At 37.5% G+C, this 13,013-nt stretch overlaps 1 protein-coding gene across 1 annotated transcript in view; it reads right to left on the reverse strand.

Moving 5' to 3' along the window:
• LOC148952162 (trafficking protein particle complex subunit 11-like) overlaps window positions 1-13,013 on the reverse strand; it is a 249,466-nt gene that overhangs the window by 79,881 nt on the left and 156,572 nt on the right. Inside the window, exon 20 of the mRNA XM_089089622.1 lies at window positions 4,157-4,268. Within this exon, the coding sequence (XP_088945748.1) occupies window positions 4,157-4,268 (112 nt within the window). The remainder of the gene's footprint in view (window positions 1-4,156; window positions 4,269-13,013) is intronic.

Below are 13,013 nucleotides of genomic sequence, written 5' to 3' on the forward strand. Positions count from 1 at the left end.
TCGTGTCTGCTCTGTTTCCAAGCGTATTCTCTGGGAAACAGTACAATTAAATTCGAGAACCGTTAATTCTTATTCAGGAATGTCTCCCCATCACTAAAATATTGGAAAAGGTTTGTAAGATTGAAAGTTATCTTAAAATATCCTTGCGCAAATTGTGGGATCCATCTGTAACAAATATATAACTGTGAGTCAACTCTCAGGTCCTTCTCTTTAAAATATGTGTTATTACCTTGTGTAAAATAGTGGATTTCGAGTTTCAAATGGTGAGCATTAATTGAAATTACACATGAAAAACATTCATTTATGAGTTAACAGTAAAGAGATATGAACAGAGAAAATAGCAAAGATTAGAAAAAATAGCATTTTGAGTTTCAAAGGCAGTGATTATTAATAGAAATTACCTAAAAATATTCGCTTATGAGATATCGAAGCGATAGCAAAGATTAGAAAAGAGCGGTTTCTTTGCAAAAAATTAAATTTAGATATCTCCGAGGGAGGGGGGGGGGCAAGAGTGGTTTCATTGTAAAAAATTACATTTAGATATCTCCGAGGGAGATAAATTTAAAACAATGGTTGGGGGGGGAGTGATATCTCACAGAGATAAGTTTATATTGGGATTGAACAGGACTGAAAAATAAATGAATAGAAAGGTAGGAAAAAATACTTACATTTGCATATCTCGGCTGCACTTGGGCACCCGAAGGACCCGGTCGTGCATGCTGGAGGGTGGACGGGGAGGCGTCGCTATGTTCTTGTGCGACTGCGCCGGCTATTTCACGATCTTGCATAGCTTCGGCAGGGTTCACCATGTTATAAGAAGCCGTCCACTCTCTCTTTAACTTAAACCCAGGCTGCATTGGGGCTGGCACTGATGGGGCTGTCTCGTCATCTCTGGCTTTCTTGGACGGAGGTGCCATACATTCTTCATAATTGGCCTTAAAAAGAAGAGAAAAAATTAGTTTCAAAATAATTTGCCCTTTTTTACAGAAAGAAAGTTAGTACCCTCATCCATATAATTTTGTTTAGTTGATCACTAAGAAAGCATAACGTAAAAAATTTCGTGAAATATACTAATTGCATCCTTTTTTTGAATCTGAGAATTACGGCTCACTGAATCATTCAAAGGCTGGCCGATATAATTCAGCCTAGTTTCTTATTTTTAGACGTTTCTGTTCTTTTCTGGTTTTCATCTGTATTGAGCATGCCTTGTTTGACGCATTTAATGTATTAACGCTATTTTTTATCTTTCCATATCCTTTTACGATAGCTGGTATTTACCCTCCCCCCAGAAACAACAGCCCACGGAAAAAAAACCCCACGGTAAATAACCCCTGTGAAACGACATGGAAAAATACCCCCTCCCCCCAGCGAAAGATATCGCATCCTTTTGAATCTGAGAATTACAGCTCACTGAGCCGTTCAAAAGCCGGCATATATAAGTCAGCCTAATTTCTTATTTTTAGGCATTTGTGTTCTTTTCTGGTTTTAATCTGTATTGAGCATGCCTTGTTTGACGCATTTAAAGTATTAACGCTATTTTTTTTTATCTTTCCTTATCCTTTTACGATAGCTGGTATTTACCCTACCCCCACAAAAAAAACCCCCACGACAATAATCCCTGAGAAAAGACATGGAAAAATACCCCCTCCCCACAGCGAAAGATATCGCATCCTTTTGAATCTGAGAATTACAGCTCACTGAGCCGTTCCAAAGCCGGCCTATATAAGTCAGCCTAATTTCTTATTTTTAGGCATTTCTGTTCTTTTCTGGTTTTAATCTGTATTGAGCATGCCTTGTTTGACGCATTTAAAGTATTAACGCTATTTTTTATCTTTCCATATCCTTTTACGATAGCTGGTATTTACCCTACCCCCAGAAAAAACAGCCCACGGAAAATAACCCCCACGGAAAATAACCCCTGAGAACAGACATGGACAAATACCCCCTCCCCACAGCGAATGATATCGCATCCTTTTGAATCTGAGAATTACAGCTCACTGAGCCGTTCAAAAGCCGGTCTAGTTTGTTTGAAGAAAATCCCCCTCCTAATACTAAACGTTGAAAATGTGTATATTTAGTCAAACATCGAAGCATTGATCTGAGCTATGATTCTTTTTCAGTTATCCAATAAATAAAAACATGTTTTTAGTCGTGTCCTTTTGAATCTGTGAAATCTTTGGAAACTAAACTGCTAATGAGCAGGAAATGCTTTAAAAAGGGTCAGAGCTAATTATAGGCCTCGCACCGGAGAGCCTTGTGTCAAAACAGAACGGCATTTACATTAAAAATTGACAGAAGTCAGTAGACACTAAATCACAATAGAGAAAAGTCAAACTTTAACGAAAAGAAAATTATTTCTTTTTGCGAGAATTTGATTGTAAAGCAATGGGGGATGGGGTTAGGGTAAAAAGAATATATTTTATGTTTTCCTAGTGAGTATAAAGATTGTAAAGTGATTTTTGTATTGTATGTGGGGGGGGGGGTTTGGGGTAAAGGAATATATTTAAGTTTTAGCTGAATATACTGGAGGATGTCCAAGGAAAATTCGTTTGAAAATAAAAAATGTACTTACATGGTAAATTGAAGTTGCCACGGCTTCTAATTCATCAATATTATCCATTGTTGTTTACACAGCGTCAAAATACTTTCTGATAATTTAATCCCATTGCATGCCCGTTATATATGAAATCTCAAGGGCGAATTGTTATGTAACGGGGAAATCATATGTAACAAGCCCTCTGATTGGCTGAGAAGGAGGATGTATCCGACTTCCTGATTGGCTGAGAAGGAAACATGTGATCTAACTGTTTCCGGGAAACTCATAACATTTGACTCGAGAGCAACAATAACAAATACTATATCAGGACACCATGACATTCACCTCGTGCATGTACATGACCAAAATAACAACAAATACTATTTCTGGATCATAACATTCGCTGATAGAGTGCACTTACAACAACAACAAATACTATTTCTGGACACCATGACATTCGCGATCGATTATGCAATCAAGTTCTCGGAAATTCACTTCCCCCTCGAGTCCTAGATCAATAACATTGTTCCCGTTAGAATTCAATGCGCATGTGCAACCTTCGCCCCGGAGCTATTACACATAGAAACATCAAATAACTCGACCTTGGAAAAAGAGGTCATTGACCCCATTAGCCACGTGTTCTCCCTAGGGAGGCTATGCCCATATATGGGGTGCAAAAAAGTTATAGGTGGCAGCAGGGGTGAGGGGTGGGGGTATAAGATAGCTCTCTACTATTATTCAATTAATATCGTTTGTATAGTCCAATTCATGAATCCCTTACCCCTTTTTGCAAATGACAATCAAACAATTCTAGACATGTTACATTCTTAATCAAACCAATCTCGAGTTAAGGCAATTGTCCAAAAAATAAAAATCGCTTTTTGCAAGGAGAATCCCCAGTCGTACTCTTTGAAAAGGTGTAGAGCATTAAGCAAATAGTATAGTCCTATGGCAGTAAGCAAACAGCATGGTAATACCTATGGCAGTAAGCAAATTCCATAGATACATTCTACTAATCTATTCAAAGCCTCCCTTTTTACACCCTCCCACGAAGTTCCCATTTCCTTTAAATCTTTCTTTATGACGTCCTCCCACCCCAGACGAGGACGACCTGCTTTCCATTTAGCCCTAGACGGTTGGCTGAAGAGAACAATCTTCGGCAATCTGTCATCCTTCATCCGCAAAACGTGCCTTAGCCACCTCAACCTTTCTTTCATTATAGCCCCAGAGAGCGCTATTGAACCATGTTTTTCGTACAGCCTATTATTTGAAATACGGTCAGTCAGTCGGGTACGCAGAACAATCCTTAAGCAATTTCTCTTGAAAACATCTAGCAAATCTTCATCCGTTTTTCGGAGCGTCCATGCTTCAGAGCCATATTTGACCACTGTCATCACTGTAGCTTCTAATATTCTAATCTTGGTTTGTAGGTTGATCTTCGTATTCTTCCAAACTTTTTTTTACCCTACTTGTTATCATTAAAAATAGCCTAAGAATAAAAGAGACTGGAAATCAGGTGTTGAAAACATCTGAGAAGTATTTTTCGATAAGCAATATTTAAGTTCTCTTATTTTTCCAGGACCATAAGAACTACCTACGCAATAGGATGTCGAAACTTACCATCGTTTCCACAGGTGTAAAATTTTGCCTCTGAGCAGACAACATCATATACAGCGGCCCAAGAATGAGCTGTAATTTCTGCTATGAGGCTTAAGTCTTCAATCTGCCAAACCTAAAATTCCAATCCATATTAAGGGCTAAATAGATTACGCTGCAAGGACACGAGCAGTAATATAGCAGCCATTAGTTGGCTTTGCTGACAAAAGTGAAGCGGGAGTAGCACGTCAATCTTTCTCTTCGCCATCAATTTTTCTGTATCTGTCAATCCGTCAATGTTTAAAATAGTATGTCCGAAGAGCAATTTAAAAAAAAAGAAAAAAAAAAGAACAATGACACAAGTGGTATCCAATTATCGGTAACGAGAGAAAATAAATTTTGAAGTCGTTTGGCATGTTTTTAGGTAAAAAGAGAAAATTGCTAACGCAATGCGTGTTAGCTATTGTACGTCATCATGTAAACGAATTTTTAATGAGGGTGTAATTTTGCTAAAATATCTCCTTTTCCTAAATTTCATATTGACTTTAAAAACAGTGACAGTATTCATATTAAAAGAGTACATTGAACTCTATTCAGTGAACTCTTAAGCTTAAAAAACCTTGCAAAATAAGAAAAGAAACCCCCAAGGGGTACCATAAAAACTTTGACATATAATAGAAATTCTAAGAAAATTTGGCAATACGGGTAATTTATTTTGTAAACTTTTGGTGGAGTTTAACATCTCTTCGGAGAAATTTCAATTTTTCCGTTGCTGTTTATTTCCTTCTTCTTTTTTTGTTTTGTTTAAAATCAGCATCAGCAGGACGATTCCACAGGAGTTGATGACCGTTAATAGAGTTAAGCCTTGAATGGGGCAGAGCATCTTTATTGCACATATAGACGTTGCAGCCCTTCCAAGGCTCGGTTCTATGGATAGGGATACTAGTAAAGCAAGAAAAGAGATGAAAATGGTTAGAAACTATTGATCATTGAAAGTCATTGTAAATATACTCCAGATAGGCAGGGTATATTAGATGGTTCCCATGCCCCTTTTCTTCAATTTTTTTTGTACATTTTAATATCAAGTCTGAAAACAATAATCTTGAAAATTAGCTTTTTCAAAAAAAAAATTCAATGAAAAGAAAACATTGTTTATTCTTAACTGGTATCATGTCGAAGCTAAAATTTTGCAGGTGACTATTCAGTATTGTAAATTATTATTCAAAACTACATGATCACTCCGGAAAAGCATTTTTTTGAATTTTTATTATAATACCCCGTTTAAATTCCGCGAATATTATGGAGAGAAATTTAAGGAAAACAAAGGCAATACGAAAACGACTTGGAATATTATAAATGAAGTCGTAAATGAGAAGAAAGGGACCGAGATTCCTGCTAGTCTGATCTTTGATGGTAAATTTGTTGATGGAAATGATGAGGTGGCTAATTTGTTTGGTGAATATTTTTCTAAGATTGGTGAATCAATAAGTGAGAATCCATACGATGAAAATAACAAAATTAATGAGACGTTTAGTGATGAAAGGAGAGTTTGATTGGAAATGTCTGCAGATGAAACGAACTTTGAAGAATTAAAACAGATAATAGGATTGGTAAAATCAAGTTCTTCAGAGAATGATGGATTTAATCTGAAAACGTTCAAGCATGTTATGGTATATTTGTTGCCTTGTATTGTTTATTTGATTAACCTTTCTTTGAAGAAAGGTGAATTTCCTACTCGGCTGAAAGAGGGTAAAGATTTTGCGCTGCACACAGAGGGTTCAAAGACTGATTCGTCTAATTGGAGGCCGATTTCAATATTGCCCCTATTTGCTAAGCTGTATGAAAAATTGATGGATCGATGACTTTATAACCATCTGACTACTTACGGTTTTCTTAGTGATACCCAGTTTGGATTCAGAGAAAACCACTCTGCAATACATGCAGTCCAGCACCTAACAGATTTCGTTAATATTATTCTCGAGAAAGCGTACTGGTGCTTTCAGTAATTATAGTCTTTAGAAGGGCTTTTGGCACGGTAACTTATTAAATTTTATTGCGTTGGGTAAGCTGTTTAGGGAACCAAGGTATTATTCTCAAATGGTTTAAATCTTATCTTACCAGCGCATTATTCGAGTGTCTATTAAAAATTCTATTTCAAAAACTTTTATCGTTAATTCTGGTGTGCCTCAGGGTTCCGTGCTTGGCCCAAGTAGTAACCAAGGTACCATTTTGCGCGAAGCTATAGCAATTTCTATGTTATTCTGAGCCTTGTATACACCTTTTCAAAGAGATTCAGAGCTCCCTCACATGGCCTTCTGGATTTGCGCGAAGCTATAGCAATTTCTATGTTATTCTGAGCCTTGTATACACCTTTTTAAAGAGATTCAGCGCTCCCTCACATGGCCTTCTGGATTTGCGCGAAGCTATAGCAATTTCTATGTTATTCTGGACCTTGTATACACCTTTTCAAAGAGATTCAGAGCTCCCTCACATGGCCTTCTGGATTTGCGCGAAGCTATAGCAATTTCAATGTTATTCTGGACCTTGTATACACCTATTCAAAGAGATTCAGAGTTCCCTCACATGATCTTCTGGATTTGCGCGGAGGTATAGCAATTTAAATGTTATTCTTGACCTTGTATACACCTTTTCAAAGAGATTCAGAGTTCCCTCACATGGTCTTCTGGATTTGCGCGAAGCTATAGCAATTTAAATGTTATTCTGGACCTTGTATACACCTTTTCAAAGAGATTCAGAGCTCGCTCACATGACCTTCTGGATTCTATGGAAGCTATAGCAATTTGACACCTTTCCAGTGCATGTACCTATGGATCTGGTTTGGTGGGTATATACGATAACTTGATTTGTGGTTGGGATTTGAATAAAAGAAATGGTTTTCACTACAATTCATATTAGTAAGAGAATTGAATTCAGATTCAAGTATTACCACGACCAGTATATGCCTTAGCAGATATTGACAAATGTTAATTGCCTTAACTCGAGAGTAGTTTGTTATTAAAAAAAAAATTGGATGTTACAATGAAAATTGTTTGATTGACATTTGCCAAAAGGGGTAAGGGATTCGTGAAGTTAACTGTAAGAACGATCTTATTTGAATAATAAGGAAAAAGAGATAGATAACATTTGCCAATTTTAAGATGGAGAAAAAAAGGGTTAAAATGATCAGCAGTTAAGGTAACCCTGAAGAGCATGTTAATTCATTAGCATTTGCGAATACTTCGATGTGTATGGTATAATACACAAGTGGTGTTTTGAACAGGGTTGTCACTACAATTCATATTAGTAAGAGAATTGAATTCAGATTCAAGTATTATCACGACCAGTATATGCCTTCATTAGCATTTGCGAATACTTCGAGTGGCGCGCCACTCTAAGTGAACCTAGATCAACCCAACTTTTTGGATATCTCTCTCACTATGACTCTGTTTGTGTGTCGTGTCTGTGCGTGTGTCGTCTCAATGTGTGTGTCATCTCTGTGGGTGTGTCGTCTCTGTTTTTGTGTCTTCTCTGTATGTTTATCGTCTCTGTGTGTGTGTCGTCTTCTATGTGTTTTTTGTCTTTGTCTGTGTGTGGATGTGTGTGTGTGTGTGTGTGTGTCGTCTCGATGTGAGTGTTTCGTATCTGTGTGTGTGTCTTCTTTGTTTGTTTGTCGTCTCTATGTGTGTGATGTCTCTGTTCATGTGTCGTCTCTGTGTGTGTGTCATGTGTGTGTGTGTGTCGTTTCGGTGTGTGTGGGTTCTATATGTGTGTGTTTCGTCTCTCTGTGTGTGTCGTTTATGTTTGTCTGTAATCTCTGTCTGTGAGTCGTGTCATTTTCCCTTTAGTATAAGTGTGTTTTTCCTATCTCTGTGTGTGTGTGGTGTCCGTCTCTCTGTGTGTTTCGTATCTGTGTGTGTGTGTGTATGTGTGATCTCTTTGTGTGTGCTGTCTCTGTGTGTTTGTCGTCTGTGTGTGTGTGTGTGTCGTCTCTCTCTCTATGTGTCTCGTCTCTGTGTGTTTGTCATCTCTGTGCGTGTGTCGTCTCTATGTGTAAGTCCTCTCTGTGAGTTGGTTGTCTCTTTGTGTGTGTGTGTCGTCTCTGTGTGTGTGTGTGTATTCTCGGTGTGTGTGTGGTCTCTCTCTGTGTGTGTGTGTGTGTTGTCTCTCTGAGTGTGTCTTTTACATATGGGTATCTTATCTGTGTGTGTGTGTGTCTATTCTATGTGTGTGTGTGTATTCTCTATACGTGTGTCTATTTTCTGTGGGTGCGTCTCGTCTCTGTGTGTGTGTGTGTTGTCTGTGTGGGTGTGTATCTTCTTTGTGCGTGTGTCTTCTCTATGTGGGTTTCGTATCTGTGTGTGTGTCTATTCTCTTTCTGTGTGTGTCGTCTCTATGCGTGTTTCTCATTTATGTGGGTGCGTCTCATCTGTCCGTTTGTGTGTTCTGTCTCTGTGTGTGTTTGTATAGTTTTTTTGCATGTTCCGTCTCTCTGTATGTGTCCTCTCTGTGTCTTCGTAATCTTTGTGTTTGTCGTCTGTGTGTGTGTGGGTGTGTCGTCTCTGTGTGTGTGTCGTCTCCGTGCGTGTGTCATCGCTATGTGTGTGTGTGTGTCGTCTCTGTGTGTGTGTGTTCTGTGTGTGTGTGTATCGTGTCTGTACGTGTGTCTTCTCTGTGTGTGTGTGCGTCGTCTCTCTGCGTGTGTCATCGCTATGTGTGTGTCGTCGCCTCTGTACGTGTGTCATCTCTATGTGTGTTTCATATGTGTGTGTGTGTGTCGTCTCTGTGGGTGTGTGTCGTATCTGTGCAAGTGTGTTCTCTCTGTGTGTTGTCGTCTCTGTCTGTGTGTCGTCTCTGTGCGTGTGTCGTCACTATGTGTGTGTCGTTTTTGTGTGTGTGTGTTGTCTCTGTGTGCGTGGTGTCTCTGTGCTTGTTGTCTTTGTGGTGTGTTTCGTATCTGTGTGTGTGTGTGTGTCTTCTCTGTGTGTGTGTGTGTCGTCTCTATGTGTGTTTGTCGTTTCTATGTGTGTGTGTGTGTGTGTCTCGTCTCTCTCTGTGTGTGTCATCTCTGTGTGTGTGTGTAAATGAACTTTGAAAAATAAAAGAGAATGTAACTGTGACAATGTAAAGCACAACAAAACACTACTGAAATAATCCAACTCTTGCATTTCAATGAAAGAAATTCAAAATGAACTATTTTCTACTCGTAAACTAATTTTTTAAACTAAATAGTTACCCCCTCCTCCCTCAGAAACTTCAGAAAAAAAACACACATGTTCAGAAAACCACAATAGCCTTATCTGAAGTGAAGCATTTTTCTACTCGTAAACTAATTTCTTAAACCAAATAGTTACCCCCACCCACCTCCCTCAGAAAGTTCAGAAAAAAAACACAATAGCCTTATCTGTAGTGAAGAAGTGACTAGATTATAAATACCTGTTTATAACAAAGTGTCTGAGTTAACAAGCCCTCGTTAGACTCCAATTTAAACTGACAATCCCGTTTAAAACACTACTTGTGTAATATAAAGTACACATTGAAGTATTCCCAAATGCTAAAAACTAAACATGATCTTTGGGGTTACCTTGACTCCCGATCACTTTAACCCTTTTTTTCTCTATCTTAAAATACGCAAAAGTTATCTAGCTCTTTTTCATTATTATTCAAATAAGATCGTTCGTACAGTTAACTTCACGAATCCCTTACCCCTTTTGGAAAATGTCAATCAAACAATTTTAATTGTAACATCCAATTTTTTTTTTAATAACAAACTACTCTCGAGTTAAGGCAATTAACATTTGTCAATATCTGCTAAGGTATATAATGGTCGTGATAATACTTGAATCTGAATTCAATTCTCTTACTAATATGAATTGTAGTGAAAACCCTGTTCAAAACACCACTTGTGTATTATACCAAACACATCGAAGTATTCGCAAATGCTAATGAATTAACATGCTCTTCAGGGTTACCTTAACTGCTGATCACTTTAACCCTTTTTTTTCTCCATCTTAAAATTGGCAAATGTTATCTAGCTCTTTTTCCTTATTATTCAAATAAGATCGTTCTTAAAGTTCACTTCACGAATCCCTTACCCCTTTTAGCAAATGTCAATCAAAAAATTTTCATTATAACATCCAATTTTTTTTTTTAATAACAAACTACTCTCGAGTTAAGGCAATTATCATTTGTCAATATCTGCTAAGGCATATACTGGTCGTGGTAATACTTGAATCTGAATTCAATTCTCTTACTAATATGAATTGTAGTGAAAACCATTTCTTTTATTCAAATCCCAACCACAAATCAAGTTATCGTATATACCCACCAAACCAGATCCATAGGTACATGCACTGGAAAGGTGTCAAATTGCTATAGCTTCCATAGAATCCAGAAGGTCATGTGAGGGAACTCTGAATCTCTTTGAAAAGGTGTATACAAGGTCCAGAATAACATAGAAATTGCTATAGCTGCGATAAAATGCAGATGCCCATGTGAGGGAACGCTGAATCTCTTTGAATAGGTGTATACAAGGTACAGAATATCATTTAAATTGCTATAGCTTTGCGCAAATCAAGAAGGCCATGTGAGGGAGCTCTGAATCTCTTTGAAAAGGTGTATAAAAGCTTCTATAGAATAATATTGAAATTGCTATAGCTTCGCGCAAATCCAGAAGGCCATGTGAGGGAGCTCTGAATCTCTTTGAAAAGGTGTATACAAGGTCCAGAATAACATAGAAATTGATATAGCTTCGCACAAATCCAGATGGCCATGTGAGGGAGCTCTGAATCTCTTTGAAAAGGTGTATACAAGGCTCAAAATAACATAGAAATTGCTATAGCTTCGCGCAAATCCAGAAGGCCATGTGAGGGAGCTCTGAATCTCTTTGAAAAGGTGTATACAAGGCTCAGAATAACATAGAAATTGCTATAGCTTCGCGCAAAATGGTACCTTGGTTACTACTATTATGTAGGGGGGAAGAGGACGTTTTCTTTGATGCTTCAATAAGTGCATTTTTATGCCCAGACATCAAAACTCTCCATGATCTTCAGATAAATATAAAAGAGGATCTTGGGGGGGGGGGGTCAGAAATCAATCTCTAGTCTCCATTCATTTGGACTAAACCTGAATATGAGGGTTGTCAATGATAGATCCCATTTATTGCACATAACTGAGGTGGGGAGTCATCATGAGCACCGTCAGGGAATTTTCCGAGAGAGGGGAGGCACGTGCTACCAAGAATTTTGTTTTATCAACGTTTCAATGCAAATATTTGGATTTTTGTTTATTCTTTATATAATACGCAGTTGTGGTAATGAACTGCAAATAAGGAACAACCCTTACCCAACCTAACCAAAACTGAAATAATAATAATCAACATAAAATATAATATGATAATCGGCTTTTTATGGTAATTACAAACACACAAAATTATTAACTTTAAAACATGCCCTCAAGAGTCACGAGTCTGAAAAAAATTTCCCAATTACCTATTAGAAAACCCAAATAGGTAAAGGATTCTGATGAAAATCAAATCAACAAATTTAACATACCAGAGAACTACCTCCATCATAGAATTTTCAAGCCCCTATCTACAAAAAATTGAAAATTCCCGTTTTTCCAAAGAAGGATAATCTTGGATGCGTGTTTATCTGTTGTTTCTTTTTCGCTGGGGTAATCGCATCTAACCAATTGTTCAAAACATCGGCAGAGGGCTCATCAGCAAGCAAATTGAAATTTCAACCGTCCTTTTAAAGTAGCAAATACAGATTTTGCCAAAGCAAAATGACATTTTCTGCCATTCTTTTGGCTCAAAATGGAAATTTTAGCCAAAAGGGTAACAAAAAACCATCGACGGAAAATTCTAAGCTAACAAATCTGTTAAACATTATTGAAAAACTGCGCACTGACCTTTCCAGTTTTAGAGACAATAATCTTGCACATTAGTGCTTTCGTTTCTTAATTATAGACATGAAGTTTATTAATTTGAGGCTTGATAAAATTAGGTGGAGCAAGAGTGATTGCGCATTAGGCTACTCATTATGGGATAGTCAGAGGATCTTTATGTAGGAGTTGGTGGGGGTTGTGCTTTAAGCCTCAAAAAGTGTGCTTTAATACCGAAATTTTCAAAGTCTAGATGATCCTTCAGGTAAACATAGAAAAAACTTTAGGAAGCGAATTTGGAAATTGATCTCTAATACGCCTTGATTTCTAGAAATATTTTTAGTCAACGCTTGTAATATTGCTCCTGAAGTTTGATAGCATCCCTCTTGTTGCAGACAATCTTTTTCTATTTAATATCAAGGATTACATTCACATATGGCAAAAAGGCAGAGAAGTGTGGGCGGGTTATAAGCACCAGGAGATTTGCGCCAGAAGATAACTTTCAGGAGATTTGTTTTTACCGATGTTTAAACGGTAACATTTCTCTTTTTCCGAGTTATTTACACTTCTTGTTGATTTTATCTATTTATATAGGGGGGCATTGCCCCCCCCTTACTGTCGTTCATGGGAAACATCCATATAGAAATATTTGTTCGAAGAATTCCCCTTGTTTAAGGTGAGAATGATGACCCTATGAAGCTGTTTTGATAACTTGAGCTTCTTAATTTGTGTTCTTTCGAGATAAACTATGAATAAGAAAGAAAAATGAAAATATTAATATTGAACCAAGAAGAGTCTTAACTATTTTCAAGAGCGGAGGTTTGACACCTAAATAATCAAATATGTCATTAGAAGGCACCCCTAATGCCCGAGGTAGGGGAAATTTTGAGGGCTCAAAACCCACGCTACTTTTTACCCAAACAAAAAGAGAAGGGCGTCAAGGAATCCAAAAGCTGTTTTTTGCTAGTTGTTTAAAATTATAAAAAAATATTGCACGGAA

This window comes from Artemia sp. Qi Xiang Cuo, chromosome 5 (assembly GCF_049724085.1).
Source record: "Artemia sp. Qi Xiang Cuo chromosome 5, ASM4972408v1, whole genome shotgun sequence".
In the NCBI taxonomy this organism is placed as follows: domain Eukaryota; kingdom Metazoa; phylum Arthropoda; class Branchiopoda; order Anostraca; family Artemiidae; genus Artemia; species Artemia sp. Qi Xiang Cuo.